A 16,738-nucleotide genomic window follows, 5' to 3' on the forward strand; every position below is an offset into this window, starting at 1 on the left:
GTGTTACCCACACACCCATGAGGACAAAGGCTATGTTAAGTTTAGGGATTAGTTTTAAGGTTAGGGTTACAATTAGGGTTACAATTAGGGTTAGGGGTATGGTAAGGGTTAGTGTTATGTTTAGGGTTATGGGTTAGGTTTAGGGTTTGAGTTAAGGTTAGGGACATGGTAAGGGTTAGTGTTAGGTTTAGGGGTTAGGAAAAATTGGATTTGAATATAAATAAATTGTAGGTCCCATGAAGATAGAAGAACATAACGTGTGTGTGTGTGTCCGTGCAAGAGTGCCTGTGCGCGTACGTGCATGCATGCGTGTATGTACTGACCTTGTGCAGGGAGAAGGTGCGCACGCAGAAGGTGGCCAGTTCCATAGTGTCCAGTAGGGTGACCTGGGTCATCCCATAGGTCTCTGAACCACGGGTCGGCCAGTACTGGTCACACTTTACCTACAGAAGGAAAAAATAAACTTTCATCAGCATCATTGTTATCAAAATCATCCTTGTCAGTAATCTCCTCATCAGCAGCAGAAGCTCATCTTCATCATCGTCTTCAATGTCGACATTATCATCATCGTCATTGCCATTTTCATAGAAAAACATCTTCTGATAATCAAGAGACTAATCCATTAGCCTAATTGTCTTGAACTACTTAGATATCTAAATATGGCTCTGATGCTAAAATGACTGTCAGTTTCTTTCAATGGATGGCAGCAGATTACAGCTGATGACAGTACCCTATCATCCTCAGCGGATGACTCATGACTATGACCTAAAAAGTGCCCTATAGTGGATGATAGCCTTCCAGTAACCTTCAGTGACTTACAGTATTGGATGATACTGAGTAGATGACAGTGCCCTACAGTGGACGACAGAGCCCTTCTGACCTACAGCAGTGAATGACAGCACCCTTCAATAGTGGATGACACGAGTGGATGACTGCACATTACAATGCATGACGGAGCCCTAGTCCCATTCAAAGTGGCTGAGTGTTGCCCTACAGTACACTCTTTGAAAAGAAGGTGCTACCTGGTACCAAAAAGAGTTATCCTATGGGGACAAACAAAGAACCCTTATTCTCTAAGCGATTGGATGAGTGTTGCCCTACAGTAGATAATAACGATGAGTGGATGAGTGTTGCCCTGTCCCTCCCCCTCTCACCCGTGACTTCTCTTCCAGGCGAGTCATCATGACCACGGAGGCTGCTCTCTGTTCCCACACCATCCTCCAGAAGTCCCCGAACGTCTCCGCCAGCGGGCCCTGTGTGGCAATGTAGGCATTCTGCTTCCTGTAGCCGTCAATGTAGTTAGCATTGATGTAGTCACTACCCAGGATACCTGAATATGGAGAGGGAGAATGAGGGAGAGAGGAGAGTTGTTGAGATTTCTATTCACTTCAATTTCTATTCCTTTTAGTCAAGGACTAAGCTTTTTCTGGGTCTGTTCATGTATCTGGGTCTGTTCGTATCTGGGAACAGATGTCGATTTATCAATCAGATTTTTATCTATCAAACAATATTAGACATGTTATTCATAATTTACAATGATTTCATGTCTTACGAGTGAGGCTAAAGCTGTACACTGTACCCAGAGGCGTCATGCCCATAAGGGGCACAGGGGCACATGCCCCCTCAGATGAGTCCTGTATTATTTTTTTGAAATATATTTTCTTTAAATAATTGTATAATTTTTGGGTTACATTTTTTGTCTCTGTTTCTCTATTATACTACTAGCCACCTGGCAAATGTATGAAGTTGGCTTTAGCCCAGATAGGTTCCCAATCTCATCTAAGCTCATAACTAGCTACCAAGAAGTAATTTCAGACTATCAATCAAGTTATATTAGCTAGCTTATCTAAATTTCTTGCTGGCATGCCTGCTGGCAAGGTTGGCAGAATTTAGAAAAGCAAAATGTTCCAAATAAGACATTCCTTTAATCCTTTACCCAGATTTGAGCAAAGATCCTGAGAAGCATATATTCACCCCCCCCCCATCAGCCATCCTCACATACTTTGTGCCCACTTAGATTTTTGGGGTGCATGACACCCTGACTGTACCTGGACTTGAACCCTCTATTGGAGCGAGGACAACGCGAGTGTGATCGTAGGCAATGACGTTAGCATAGCGGTTCTTGGGCTTGTTCACCTCCAGGTTGGAGTGCTCCCAGGTAAACTGCTGACCAGGGTCAATGGACTGGAGAGACCAGGAAACAGAGATGAAGAGTTACAGGATTTCCACATCGGTTGCATTTTTTTCTCTCCTAATTTATAGTTGATGGCACCTGAAATCTAATTGAGAGCACCCATTAAGTAGAATTTATGAAAACGCTATGATGAAGATCAAGGAGTATAGGATAGGATACCATCTTAGTTTGCAAGAGGCAATTGGTACACTTTGAGGAATAACCCTATCCCTAGGTACTGTATAGTATTGTATGTAAGAGTGATGTTCATCCGTTCCTCCATGCTGCATCTCTCACCTCGTACTCCTGAGACAGACGCAGGTTGTCGTTGGCCTTGAGCAGCTCTGTGTGTTCAGCCAGCTCTGTGATGGGGATGGGAGGGTGGCTCATCATACCTACAGGACAGGGACAAGGGTTAAATGTAGGAGGTCAGACGTCAAGGGCCATTATGAGGGCTCTCTGTGTGACTTAGCGGGTTTCGAACCCAGTTTGTCAGTGTGACTCAAGACTGAGTTAAGCTCAATCCTGCATAGGAATTAGCCTTGGAAGCTTACACAAGACTCAGGGGCAGACTCAGTGATTTGGAGGCCCCAAGCAGAGGCCAGTCTAAAGCCCCCACCCCCCTTTTATAGTAAATACAGTGGTGAGAACAAGTATTTGATACACTGCCAATTTTACAGGTTTTCCTACTTACAAAGCATGTAGAGGTCTGTAATTTTTTATCATAGGTACACTTCAACTGTGAGAGACGGAATCTAAAACAAACATCCATAAAATCACATTGTATGATTTTTAAGTAATTAATTAGCATTTTATTGCATGACATAAGTATTTGATCACCTACCAACCAGTAAGAATTCCGGCTCTCACAGACCTGTTAGTTTTTCTTTAAGAAGCCCTCCTGTTCTCCACTCATTACCTGTATTAACTGCATCTGTTTGAACTCGTTACCTGTATAAAAGACACCTGTCCACACACTCAATCAAACAGACTCCAACCTCTCCACAATGGCCAAGACCAGAGAGCTGTGTAAGGACATCAGGGTTAAATTTTAGACCTGCACAAGGCTGGGATGGGCTACAGGACAATAGGCAAGCAGCTTGGTGAGAAGGCAACAACTGTTGGCGAAATTATTAGAAAATGGAAGAAGTTCAAGATGACGGTCAATCACCCTCGGTCTGGGGCTCCACGCAAGATCTCACCTTGTGGGGCATCAATGATCATGAGGAAGGTGAGGGATCAGCCCAGAACTACATGGCAGGACCTGGTCAATGACCTGAAGAGAGCTGGGACCACAGTCTCAAAGAAAACCATTAGTCACACACTACGCCGTCATGGATTAAAATCCTGCAGCGCACGCAAGGTCCCCCTGCTCAAGCCAGCGCATGTCCAGGCCCGTCTGAAGTTTGCCAATGACCATCTGGATGATCCAGAGGAGGAATGAGAGAAGGTCATGTGGTCTGGTGAGACAAAAATAGAGCTTTTTGGTCTAAACTCCACTCGCCTTGTTTGAAGGAAGAAGAAGGATGAGTACAACCCCAAGAACACCACAAGGAGCAGACACTTCTCTGACTACCTCCTCCCCACCCTTGCTTACATTAGATTTAAATTAAACTTTTTCCTGACCAAACCCTATGAGAAATACAACCAAGGGTAAACGAAATAATCCCAAAATATCCGGCAAGAGATACATCAAAGTCCTTGGTGCCTTGGTGTCTGAACCCACCACAGCACAAGACGAGAATGTCTACTCTTGCGTTAGCCAGGCCGTAATGTGCTTCCGGGTTGGAGCGAGCAGTCGCATCTACACTTCGGTCCGCAGGTAGTATAACTTTTCATTACATTTCATTATAGTACAACGGTTTGATTTGTCTAATCTTAGCAATTTCTCCTTAGCTAGCTACATAGCCGTCTTTGTATCAAAGATAATTGCGTAATTATCGTATTTCGTCGTCCTAACGTAGTCTACACTGCTATCTGCCCAGCAGCTAGCTAACGTCCACCGTCTACCGAATACCAGCACTGTAGAAACTATTACACTCAACTGAACGACTTGATTAGTGTAGTGTTAGCTAGCTACATGGTTGTCTTTGCTGTCTTCGTATCCAAGATAATTGTGTAGTTTAGAGTGTGTAGACTTAGAGCGATTATCTTAATTTACCGAGGTTAGCTAGCCAGCTATTTGTCGTCCTTAACGTAGGAGATACTGCTAGCTAGCTAGCCAACAGCTTCGCTCCACAGGTAGTATCACATTTTAATTTCACTTCATTACAGTACAACGGTTTGATTTGTTTGATCGTAGCTAGCTAGCTACATAGTCGTCTTTGTATCATAGACAATTGTGTAGTCTAGAGCGATTTTCTAGGTTAGCTAGCCAGCTATTGTCGTTCTTTTAACGTAACGTAATCAACACTGCTAGCTAGCCAGCTAGCCCCCGAATAGCAGCACTGTAGAAACTATTACACTCAACGGAACGACTTGATTAGTGTAGTGTCAACAACGCAGCCACTGCCAGCTAGCCTACAAAGTCAACAACGCAGCCACTGCCAGCTAGCCTACTCCAGCAGTACTGTATCATTTCAATCATTTTAGTCAATAAGATTCTTGCTACGTAAGCTTAACTTTCTGAACATTCGAGACGTGTAGTCCACTTGTCATTCCAATCTCCTTTGCATTAGCGTAGCCTCTTCTGTAGCCTGTCAACTATGTGTCTATCTATCCCTGTTCTCTCCTCTCTGCACAGACCATACAAACGCTCCACACCGCGTGGCCGCGGCCACCCTAATCTGGTGGTCCCAGCGCGCACGACCCACGTGGAGTTCCAGGTCTCCGGTAGCCTCTGGAACTGCCGATCTGCGGCCAACAAGGCAGAGTTCATCTCAGCCTATGGTTCTCTCCTGTCCCACGACTTCTTGGCACTGACGGAAACATGGATCACCACAGATAACACTGCTACTCCTACTGCTCTCTCTTCGTCCGCCCACGTGTTCTCGCACACCCCGAGAGCTTCTGGTCAGCGGGGTGGTGGCACCGGGATCCTCATCTCTCCCAAGTGGTCATTCTCTCTTTCTCCCCTTACCCATCTGTCTATCGCCTCCTTTGAATTCCATGCTGTCACAGTTACCAGCCCTTTCAAGCTTAACATCCTTATCATTTATCGCCCTCCAGGTTCCCTCGGAGAGTTCATCAATGAGCTTGATGCCTTGATAAGCTCCTTTCCTGAGGACGGCTCACCTCTCACAGTCCTGGGCGACTTTAACCTCCCCACGTCTACCTTTGACTCATTCCTCTCTGCCTCCTTCTTTCCACTCCTCTCCTCTTTTGACCTCACCCTCTCACCTTCCCCCCTACTCACAAGGCAGGCAATACGCTCGACCTCATCTTTACTAGATGCTGTTCTTCCACTAACCTCATTGCAACTCCCCTCCAAGTCTCCGACCACTACCTTGTATCCTTTTCCCTCTCGCTCTCATCCAACACTTCCCACACTGCCCCTACTCGGATGGTATCGCGCCGTCCCAACCTTCGCTCTCTCTCCCCCCGCTACTCTCTCCTCTTCCATCCTATCATCTCTTCCCTCTGCTCAAACCTTCTCCAACCTATCTCCTGATTCTGCCTCCTCAACCCTCCTCTCTTCCCTTTCTGCATCCTTTGACTCTCTATGTCCCCTATCCTCCAGGCCGGCTCGGTCCTCCCCTCCCGCTCCGTGGCTCGACGACTCATTGCGAGCTCACAGAACAGTGCTCCGGGCAGCCGAGCGGAAATGGAGGAAAACTCGCCTCCCTGCGGACCTGGCATCCTTTCACTCCCTCCTCTCTACATTTTCCTCCTCTGTCTCTGCTGCTAAAGCCACTTTCTACCACTCTAAATTCCAAGCATCTGCCTCTAACCCTAGGAAGCTCTTTGCCACCTTCTCCTCCCTCCTGAATCCTCCCCCCTCCTCCCTCTCTGCAGATGACTTCGTCAACCATTTTGAAAAGAAGGTCGACGACATCCGATCCTCGTTTGCTAAGTCAAACGACACCGCTGGTTCTGCTCACACTGCCCTACCCTGTGCTCTGATCTCTTTCTCCCCTCTCTCTCCAGATGAAATCTTGCTTCTTGTGACGGCCGGCCGCCCAACAACCTGCCCGCTTGACCCTATCCCCTCCTCTCTTCTCCAGACCATTTCCGGAGACCTTCTCCCTTACCTCACCTCGCTCATCAACTCATCCCTGACCGCTGGCTACGTCCCTTCCGTCTTCAAGAGAGCGAGAGTTGCACCCCTTCTGAAAAAACCTACACTCGATCCCTCCGATGTCAACAACTACAGACCAGTATCCCTTCTTTCTTTTCTCTCCAAAACTCTTGAACGTGCCGTCCTTGGCCAGCTCTCCCGCTATCTCTCTCAGAATGACCTTCTTGATCCAAATCAGTCAGGTTTCAAGACTAGTCATTCAACTGAGAAGCTCTCTGTATCACGGAGGCGCTCCACACTGCTAAAGCTAACTCTCTCTCCTCTGCTCTCATCCTTCTAGACCTATCGGCTGCCTTCGATACTGTGAACCATCAGATCCTCCTCTCCACCCTCTCCGAGTTGGGCATCTCCGGCGAGGCCCACGCTTGGATTGCGTCCTACCTGACAGGTCGCTCCTACCAGGTGGCGTGGCGAGAATCTGTCTCCTCACCACGCGCTCTCACCACTGGTGTCCCCCAGGGCTCTGTTCTAGGCCCTCTCCTATTCTCGCTATACACCAAGTCACTTGGCTCTGTCATAACCTCACATGGTCTCTCCTATCATTGCTATGCAGACGACACACAATTAATCTTCTCCTTTCCCCCTTCTGATGACCAGGTGGCGAATCGCATCTCTGCATGTCTGGCAGACATATCAGTGTGGATGACGGATCACCACCTCAAGCTGAACCTCGGCAAGACGGAGCTGCTCTTCCTCCCGGGGAAGGACTGCCCGTTCCATGATCTCGCCATCACGGTTGACAACTCCATTGTGTCCTCCTCCCAGAGCGCTAAGAACCTTGGTGTGATCCTGGACAACACCCTGTCGTTCTCAACTAACATCAAGGCGGTGGCCCGTTCCTGTAGGTTCATGCTCTACAACATCCGCAGAGTACGACCCTGCCTCACACAGGAAGCGGCGCAGGTCCTAATCCAGGCACTTGTCATCTCCCGTCTGGATTACTGCAACTCACTGTTGGCTGGGCTCCCTGCCTGTGCCATTAAACCCCTACAACTCATCCAGAACGCCGCAGCCCGTCTGGTGTTCAACCTTCCCAAGTTCTCTCACGTCACCCCGCTCCTCCGCTCTCTCCACTGGCTTCCAGTTGAAGCTCGCATCCGCTACAAGACCATGGTGCTTGCCTACGGAGCTGTGAGGGGAACGGCACCGCAGTACCTCCAGGCTCTGATCAGGCCCTACACCCAAACAAGGGCACTGCGTTCATCCACCTCTGGCCTGCTCGCCTCCCTACCACTGAGGAAGTACAGTTCCCGCTCAGCCCAGTCAAAACTGTTCGCTGCTCTGGCCCCCCAATGGTGGAACAAACTCCCTCACGACGCCAGGACAGCGGAGTCAATCACCACCTTCCGGAGACACCTGAAACCCCACCTCTTCAAGGAATACCTAGGATAGGATAAAGTAATCCTTCTCACCCCCCCCTTAAATGATTTAGATGCACTATTGTAAAGTGGCTGTTCCACTGGTTGTCATAAGGTGAATTCACCAATTTGTAAGTCGCTCTGGATAAGAGCGTCTGCCAAATGACTTAAATGTAAATGTAAATGTAATCCCAACCGTGAAGCATGGAGGTGGAAACATCATTCGTTGGGGATGCTTTTCTGCAAAGGGGACAGGACGACTGCACCGTATTGAGGGGAGGATGGATGGGGCCATGTATCGCGAGATCTTGGCCAACAACCTCCTTCACTCAGTAAGAGCATTGAAGATGGGTCGTGGCTGGGTCTTCCAGCATGACAATGACCCGAAACACACCGCCAGGGCAACTAAGGAGTGGCTCCGTAAGATGCATCTCAAGGTCCTGGAGTGGCCTAGCCATTCTCCAGACCTGAACCCAATAGAAAATCTTTGGAGAGAGCTGAAAGTCTGTATTGCCCAGGGACAGCCCCGAAACCTGAAGGATCTGGAGAAGGTCTGTATGGAGGAGTGGGCAAAAATCCCTGCTGCTGTGTGTGCAAACCTGGTCAAGAACTACAGGAAACGTATGATCTCTGTAATTGCAAACAAAGGTTTCTGTACCAAATATTAAGTAATGCTATAAAATGCAAATGAATTACTTAAAAATCATACAATGTGATTTTCTGGATTTTTGTGTTAGATTCCGTCTCTCACAGTTGAAGTGTACCTATGATAAAAATGACAGACCTCTACATGCTTTGTAACTAGGAAAACCTACAAAATCAGCAGTGTATCAAATACTTGTTCTCCCCACTGTACATGTAATTTAACAGTAACTGTTGCCATGAACACAACCAGTCATGATATTTTCATCTGATTATTAAAAACAATCACTTCAAAAAGTAGGTTACCTTCGCACATTCATCCAAACAGTGCTCTGTGCACCCGCACACTACCTTGAATTAGCAAGTGGCTGAACCTCTCTCACCGGAGAAAGCATCCGAGCTAGCGAAACAGCACCACTCTGTCTTACCATATGTAGCACATTTATTTGATGCTGTCTGGCCAAAAAGAGCATGACATGCCATAATACATGGCAGTATTTTCACCAGCAGCAGCACCTGTCTTTTTACTAAGGAAATGCTATTGCATCTCGCTAGATGTATGTAGAAAGTATGTTTTAAAGTTTCTGTCCTATATCTGAGAGATAAATAAGCAAAAAAACAACAACAAAAAAACAATTACCCATATACCTTTTACATGGAAATGCCCTAATCACCTCACATAAATGTTTTGGCCCAGTACCATGTTACCTTCAGATGACGGTTGTAGAGCAAAACCAAGAACACCATCATGTTCGTGAGAGTCTCATCTTTCCATAGAGGGTTCATATTAGTGTGTAGCCCAAACCGTACAGATTTGTCTGTGAGAAGATCAATTTCTGGGATGTCTCCTGGTCTGACAAACACTGCTAAATCTCGGCCACCTTCCACCGCAGACGTTGATATCTCTATCTTAAACAGAAAGATTTTGATGGGGATGGTTAAATGTTTTATTATGATGCCTCTTGGTTATGTGAGGCCTGAGGCAGTTGCCTCTTCTGCATAATGGTAAGTCTACCAGTGACAAGACTGCATAGAGTACACCTACACACACCACTCTGTCATTGCACAAGATTAATTACGGGTTCTTTGTTAGATGGCAAAATACAATTACAGAGTTAAAAAAAAAATGCATATTACACGAATAGCACAATAGAGAATCAATATTAATCCACTTAAAAGATACAAAGTCTGCGATTCGGCTGGTTTGGAAATGTTTTCCTTTGATATGGAAATTACTTTTCTGAGCGATTAGGAGCGCAAGCGATGATTCAGAGAAAAAACAACAAAAAAAGACAGAGTGTTAATTAGGCCGAACGGCACCCTGAGCATCTCCACACGCACAGTGGGTGGTAATGGTGTGGAGGTCGAGTGTTAGCACCCATACAATGTAAAACACTGTCAGATGTAGGGGAGAGTGCTATACAATATCATTCAATATCATCATGCACCATGAGCAGTGTTGCAAAATATAGGCCTAATTGTAAGAAAACAATCTGTTAAAGCAAATATCAAATGGATGAATACATTGAACAACACCTGTGTGGCATGAATAATGTTAATATTGTCACAAATAACCTAATTATACAATATACTGTATATTTTACACAATAACATCCTCCTCATTCTCATCTAAGTTCCTTCTGTGAGGGGGAAGCAGTTTCTCGTTATACAGAGGGTAACAGGAAGTGGCGGAGGCGTAGCCTGGGGGAATTAACACCAGAGCAGCTGGAGGTGGGACTCACAGAGGGTGTGGAGGCGGAGTGGGTCTGCCTTGTCTGGCCACGCTAGGAAAAGAGGAAGATCTACACCACGCATTCTAGACAGAAATATAATTCTATTAGCTCAAAATAACTTTAACTCTCACCTTTCATCTTTTCAAGAACAAATGGGTCATGTAAGTGTTTTTCAGTTCTGACAGTGGTGACACCTCTGTCCTCTCTGGCATGGCTATCTAGCGCCTGCCAGGTGGGACTGTGGGCGGTCGGGCAGACACTGAGACGGTTACAGTGTTTGGGCAGAGTGCCGTGCCGCCCGTTGCACAGGTATGACTCACGGACGATGACTCATCTTAACTGTACTAACCTGGAGGACAGCCATTTTGATCTCAGAAGGAAATGAAACCCTGGTGGAAGCTTCAGAGGGTTATAAAACCTGACCCTGTGTGGTGTGTTTTCTGTGGTAACTTTCTACACTTGAAATTCACTTTGTTCTTTATTGCAGTTCCTCCCACCATATAAATTCAGCAACTTTTCTTTCTTTTAACAAGAACAGATGTGCTATCGAAAAATGTGTGTGTGTGTGTGCATGTGTGCGTGGGTGCATGCGTTTGTCTGTGCATACCAGGGGTCTGGAAGTTGATGCGTCTCATCTCGACGGGGTCTGTGGGGTGGTGGGCCATCATCTCAGCGTTACCCAGAAGGCTCTTGGTGCCTGGCTCAGAGTCCTTCCTCTTACTGCTCAGGGACCAGGGAGACGGAACACAACAGGACAATCACCAGACAAGAGAAACACCAGAGAGAGTAGAGGTGTTAGAGGTCATGACTGACCTAACAGTATTCACCACAATTGAGTTCAATGAACACAAGTTTTAAATACTTTAGACTGTATTATTTCTATAAATTGCTGTACTGCCAATTAGGCATTTGAATTGACACTATATAATTTGTCCTTAGATCTAAATATGTCACCAACACAATATACCAACTAATTAGTATGGCTGACACTCACCTGTCTGGCTTGCTGCTTCCGAAACAGGAGCGAGCGAGGGAGTGAATAATGAAAAGAGAAATGTGATACATTTGTATTCAACAGCTTGATGGCTGGGTTACTAAGGATGACACATCTCTTTGGCTGGGTCAGTCTAGCTGCCCTTACAATCCTGTCCCTTGTTTCTATGCCTGTTAATATGCAAGTATACTGTTGAGGTTGAAACAGACACATTTCAATGGCTGTCATGGGATAGAACCATAACGTATGTGTTAGCGAGGTATAGCGCGTTTGAATGTTAGAGACGAATAGCATATTATCATGTTTGCTGGTTATAGCAAAGCAAGCAAGCTGATTTGAGTGTGTTATACTTGTTAGATATACAACCCCTGTGAAAGTTCAGTGCTCCCTCCCCGGGTCTCACTCACTTCTTGTAGAGCAGGATGGCGATGACGATGCAGATGATGAAGACCACGGCCAGGACGGGTCCCACCACCCAGATCAGACCGTCCCCCGCGTCCAGGGGCTGGGGGTCTGAGTCGGGGGCTATCACTGGGTCTGTGTAGGGGCTGGCCCCGTACATCTTCTACAATACACAAACAGAGCACATTGAGGAACACATATCGCACGAGGGGAAATGAACATTATTGCCTTTTCATTCTCCATTCGTCAAGTGATATACTGTATATTTCATTGCCTTAACAGTGTTGTTCATGGCCATGCCAAAGTAGCTTGTCTTTTGAGAATGAGGGAGAAGACGTGACTATGTGAGAGAGATACACACGGTCCTACAATACCTACATGCAATCACACAAAAACAAAACAAAAACATCCTCATTGGATTTCCCCGTACCCCTGTGGTGCCGTTGAGTTCTGCCAGGATGAAGAACACGTACTCCTGTCCCGGTTCTAGAGCGCGGTTCTCAAAGCCTCCGTAGTCCAGCTGGTCCCCCAAAGTGAAGAAGGCTGGCAGGGTATCAGGGGTGAAGCGGGCAGTGATATAGGCTCGACGCAGGTCAACCTGTTTTTGCTGTCTAGAGTCCCTCTGTCTTTGACTGATGTCCAACAACTGGGAAGGAGAGGAAGAGAAAGAGAGACGGATTTATTGATACGTTTTTTTATTATTTTTTATGTAAACATTAAGAAACCAAATCTAAAAGAGCAAAGGTTCTCAGAGAGATGACCAGCCATGTCATGTGTTCCCAAATGGGTTGCCATAGCTCTCACCTCCTCCAGGTCCATCTCGTCTGGGCTCTTGAGATGCCTGATGACCCCCCTTGCCCTCCTTAATGGAACTACCACCACATAAATGTTCCTAGAGGGAGACACAACCAACACACAGGACATCAGAAAATATCGCAAATTCTAAACACCATTAAAATCAGTAGAAATCCATCCTCTAGGTAGGCCTTACTTGACAGGGCTGCGGTTCTCCAGTGAAGGCAGAATGATGGTGATGGTGGTCTCCGTGTCCCGGGTGTGGTCTATCTCTGGACGACGGATGCCGATTAGTGGAGACGTCTTGGCTAGGATGCGGTGCCTCAGCCGGCCCATGTTGCCCTCGGGGGAGGTGATCTTGAAGTCATAGTCAGTATCGGGCTGCAGGTTGGGGATCACTGCTTTCCTCAGCCTGGCATCCACCTCCATCTTCTGATGATTATACTCCACCTGGGAGGAATAGGATAGGGGGTATTTTACGGCTAAGATCATACTGTACATACGTTATATACACACGCAGCGACATACACACACATGCACGCACAATCGTGTTTACGCACACATACAAACAGACACACTGATGTTTATGCATGCATGCACACGCGCGCACACACGCGCACACTCACAGTAAAGTGGTATGGGTAGGGGCTGTCGGGGAACTCCCAGGTCAGCAGAACACTCGTCTTGGTTGCCAGGTTCACTGAGAAGTTCCTCGGGACATCTGATTGGAAGATGGAGAACAAACAAATGATCAGTTGAGGTGTAGTCCGCCCTATTCACATGTCTCAAAGGTCCACAACCTTTTGTGGAGAGGCTACCAACCCATTCTAGTAGGTTCTATAACAAAGGATCCCAATTCCTAAAATAAGATGAAGAAGGACATGACAGTGATGTCATACATCTCAACATTCTTTAGAAAGTAGGGTACCAAATAAGAAGGGTACCAAATAAGAGTGAATAGAATTGAAGAATAGAAGAGATAAGAACCATTGGCTCCTGTGTGCACTGTACTTCCTCTTTACTACGACATCATCTGCCTAATCCTACTTTATCTCATTCTAGCCTAACTCGCTCTGGTAGATTTCCCGGAACAGAACACACAGAATATGTAACTTCGAAATAACTATCTTCTCAAAGGGTTATGGGGTCGCTGTGAAGGGAATGAGGGGAGGTTAGACGTACATCATTCTCCTGTAAGATACATATAGACACAGTCAAGGCAGGGTCAATCTCAACTGCCCTGTGCCAATCAACCTCTCCACTCCTCCGTTTCCACCCTGTAGACCTGTGAGTGGGTGTCTGTGTGAGTGATGGGGTAGAAACATGTCTTTAGACTGATCTGAATTCAAGTTAGTGGGAACGAGATATGAAGGTTTGGAGGAGGAAGAGGTGAAGAGGTGGATTGATTGATCAGAATGAGGAGTGGAGGGAGAGAAACAGAACTGAAGAATGTGTGTGTTTAGTGGTTTAGTGCCTGCTGGGAGTGTTAGGGTTAAAAAACACACCAACGACATGTCAACAAAGGTTGGAATAGGTTCAGTCAATCCAAAAGGAGGTGAGGGATTGACTGATGTAAAAGCTTACCTTTAGATACCAACCATGTGTCTAAACTAATGCCTCTTCAGCCAATGAGCCAAGACTCAATACTTACCTCACAGTTCACAACCTACCCGGCTTTTCTACTGACTTTTACCTGTGGGTGTGTGAGAGTGTTCTCCATACATTCATTCCTGTGGCATTCAGTCCATTTTCCTTGGAGGTGAGGGGTAGGTGAGGGAGGAGGTGGTGGGTGTGGGTGGGTGGACTTTGCAGTTTTCAACCACTCTGTGGATGAAAGTCACTCCTTAGAACTGGCCCAGGGTCAGCTTTGCATTTTGGACTATGATATTCAAGGTTCAGATTAAGGCAGACAAATCTGACTCTAGACCAGTGCTTAGAGTGAATAGGGGGGTTTCTCCTGAGCCCTGTGCACAGGCCCCAGGCCAGCCCTACCTGTCTCGAATGTCATTGTGCGATACAGCAGCGGGGGACTGAAGGGGCCGGGACCTACGCTGGTGTGAGCACACATCTGCACCTCATACCCAGTGCTGTGGTTCAGGCCCAGGATGGTGTAGCTGGACTCACTGGCTGGGAGCGTGATCTGGCGAGGAGGACCGAGAGGGTCAATGCCCATAGGGTCAAGACCTCCCTCTTCCCGGTAAGCTACTGTGTATTCAGTGATCACGCCGTTTCGCTCGCTTGGCACAGGGGGTAGCCAGGAGAACTGGAGTGAACAGCAGGTGGCATTAATGGATTCCAAGATTTGGGGGTACCCCCTGGGTGGGTACTCGGGCATCTCGAGTTCCTCCCACGACTCATCTCCATACCCCGACCGGCTTTTGGCAGAAAGAGTAACGACATAGGTCAAACCTGGAATTACGTCTGTGAGAGTGTACATTCGCTCCCTGGACGAAAACTCCACTATAGTGTCCAGAGTGGCATTCTTCAGCCCAAACTGTAGCCGGTAACCCTGGATCTGAATTTCAGACCCTTTGGCGGGTCTTGAAGGGGGTCCCCATCTCACCACCATGGAGGACTCAGATCCCGGGCGCACTGACAGGGAGGGGGCACCAGGCACTGCAGACAAGAGCAGGAAGGAGAGGCACAAACATGTCAGTTATGCATTGTACATTTAATACATGAATATACTGTGTAATATATGTAATATGCTATTGTAGCCTGGGTGTATTGTGTGTGTATTATGGGTGTGTGCATTTTTAAGTGATCTCATCCTTTTTTGAGTGTGTGTGTGATGCTCACCAATCCCCAGTGTCTGCACCACCTTGGCTTTACTGTGTGTTCCGTCCCCTTTAGTGGTGTAAGCAGCCACAGACACGGAGTAAGAGGTCTCTGGCTTAAGACCCCCCACAATCATCTCCTACAGGGTAACACACACACACTTATTTTTCAGCTAAACCTCTATAAAACCTCTCTCTCTCTTCTTCCCTCCCGTCTCCGTTCCTGCCTACCCCTTCCTTTCTTGTCCTATCTCCACTAAAACAGCAATGAGCATGAACTTACTCTGCTCTATTACTTTCACATAGAGGCATGTTACAAACTGGCTGTCTCTCAGATAGAAGGCATCTCCTAATGAGGGTTTCATAACTTCCTTATGCAACGTACCACATCAGGTTCCGTTTAATACTGACAGAATGAGCCCTACTCACGTATTCAGTAAAGTCATCCTCCACAAACTGATCCCACGGGAAGACGCGGAGGGGAGAGAAAGAGAGGGAAGAGAGAGAGAGAGGAGTGAATGAGTCAAGAGAGAAGATTAGATATAGGAGGAGGAAATAAGAGCGTAGGGGGAAGTCATTTTAACTACAAAGTCTCAAAGTGAGCTAAATGTAAGGCGAACGATTTGCTTCACTTTAGCGCTACAAACCTGACGTGATCTGCAGAGGTGTGACAGCTGGCAAAGGTGTACGTTATCCTTTTAAGTGTGCACTTCACTGTTGAGAAGATATTCCAACTAAATATTTTAAAGAAAATTGGAAGTAAGAATAGTAAGATTAGTGATGATATCACCTGGCTGTCGTCCAATAGCAGGTCTTTGATCCGGGGCAGGGTGCGTGATGAGCTGCTCTCCACGTGAGCATAGTGCACCTGGTAACCACGGATCTGGCCTTGGCGTTGCCTTGCCAACACAGATCGCCAGGTGACCCTGAGGGCCGTGGAGTTGAAGGGCTGGACCTCCACCTGCCGAGGGGCCGCACCCGGGACTGAGGAACACACACAAATCAAATTGTATTTGTCACACGCGCCGAATACAATAGGTGTAGACCTTACAGTGAAATGCTTACTTAAAAGCCCTTAACCAACAATGCTTTAAAAAGTTCTAAGAAAAACAAGTGTTAGGTAGAAAAAAAACAAGTAAAAAAAGAAGTAAAAAATATAAAGTAAAAGTGACTTGAAGGCCAGAATCCCAGAGTCTCCTCTTCACTGTTGACGTTGAGACTGGTGTTTTGCGGGTACTATTTAATGAAGCTGCCAGTTGAGGACTTGTGAGTCTGTTTCTCAAACTAGACACTCTAATGTACTTGTCCTCTTGCTCAGTTGTGCACCGGGGCCTCCCACTCCTCTTTCTATTCTGGTTAGAGCCAGTTTGCGCTTTTCTGTTTTAGGGTGTAGTACACAGCGTTGTACGAGTTCTTCAGTTTCTTGGCAATTTCTCGCATGGAATAGCCTAAATTTCTCAGAACAAGAATAGACTGACGAGTTTCAGAAGAAAGTTCTTTGTTTCTAGCCATTTTGAGCTTGTAATCAAACCCACAAATGCTGATGCTCCAGATACTCAACTAATCTAAAGAATGACAGTTTTATTTCTTCTTTAATCAGGACAGTTTTTAGCTGTGCTAACAAAAT

At 46.6% G+C, this 16,738-nt stretch overlaps 1 protein-coding gene across 1 annotated transcript in view; it reads right to left on the reverse strand.

Moving 5' to 3' along the window:
- The window catches only part of LOC135558942 (receptor-type tyrosine-protein phosphatase S-like), a 100,397-nt gene that overhangs the window by 14,954 nt on the left and 68,705 nt on the right, over positions 1-16,738 (reverse strand). Inside the window, exons 15-29 of the mRNA XM_064993183.1 lie at positions 15,902-16,095; positions 15,541-15,567; positions 15,134-15,251; positions 14,327-14,950; positions 12,961-13,055; positions 12,531-12,784; positions 12,344-12,431; positions 11,970-12,185; positions 11,545-11,702; positions 11,138-11,152; positions 10,751-10,863; positions 2,471-2,568; positions 2,049-2,184; positions 1,155-1,330; positions 324-443 (exon numbers count right to left, since the gene is read on the reverse strand). Of these exons, the coding sequence (XP_064849255.1) occupies positions 324-443; positions 1,155-1,330; positions 2,049-2,184; positions 2,471-2,568; positions 10,751-10,863; positions 11,138-11,152; positions 11,545-11,702; positions 11,970-12,185; positions 12,344-12,431; positions 12,531-12,784; positions 12,961-13,055; positions 14,327-14,950; positions 15,134-15,251; positions 15,541-15,567; positions 15,902-16,095 (2,432 nt within the window). The remainder of the gene's footprint in view (positions 1-323; positions 444-1,154; positions 1,331-2,048; positions 2,185-2,470; positions 2,569-10,750; positions 10,864-11,137; positions 11,153-11,544; positions 11,703-11,969; positions 12,186-12,343; positions 12,432-12,530; positions 12,785-12,960; positions 13,056-14,326; positions 14,951-15,133; positions 15,252-15,540; positions 15,568-15,901; positions 16,096-16,738) is intronic.

This window comes from Oncorhynchus masou, chromosome 17 (genome assembly GCF_036934945.1).
Source record: "Oncorhynchus masou masou isolate Uvic2021 chromosome 17, UVic_Omas_1.1, whole genome shotgun sequence".
Taxonomy (NCBI): domain Eukaryota; kingdom Metazoa; phylum Chordata; class Actinopteri; order Salmoniformes; family Salmonidae; genus Oncorhynchus; species Oncorhynchus masou.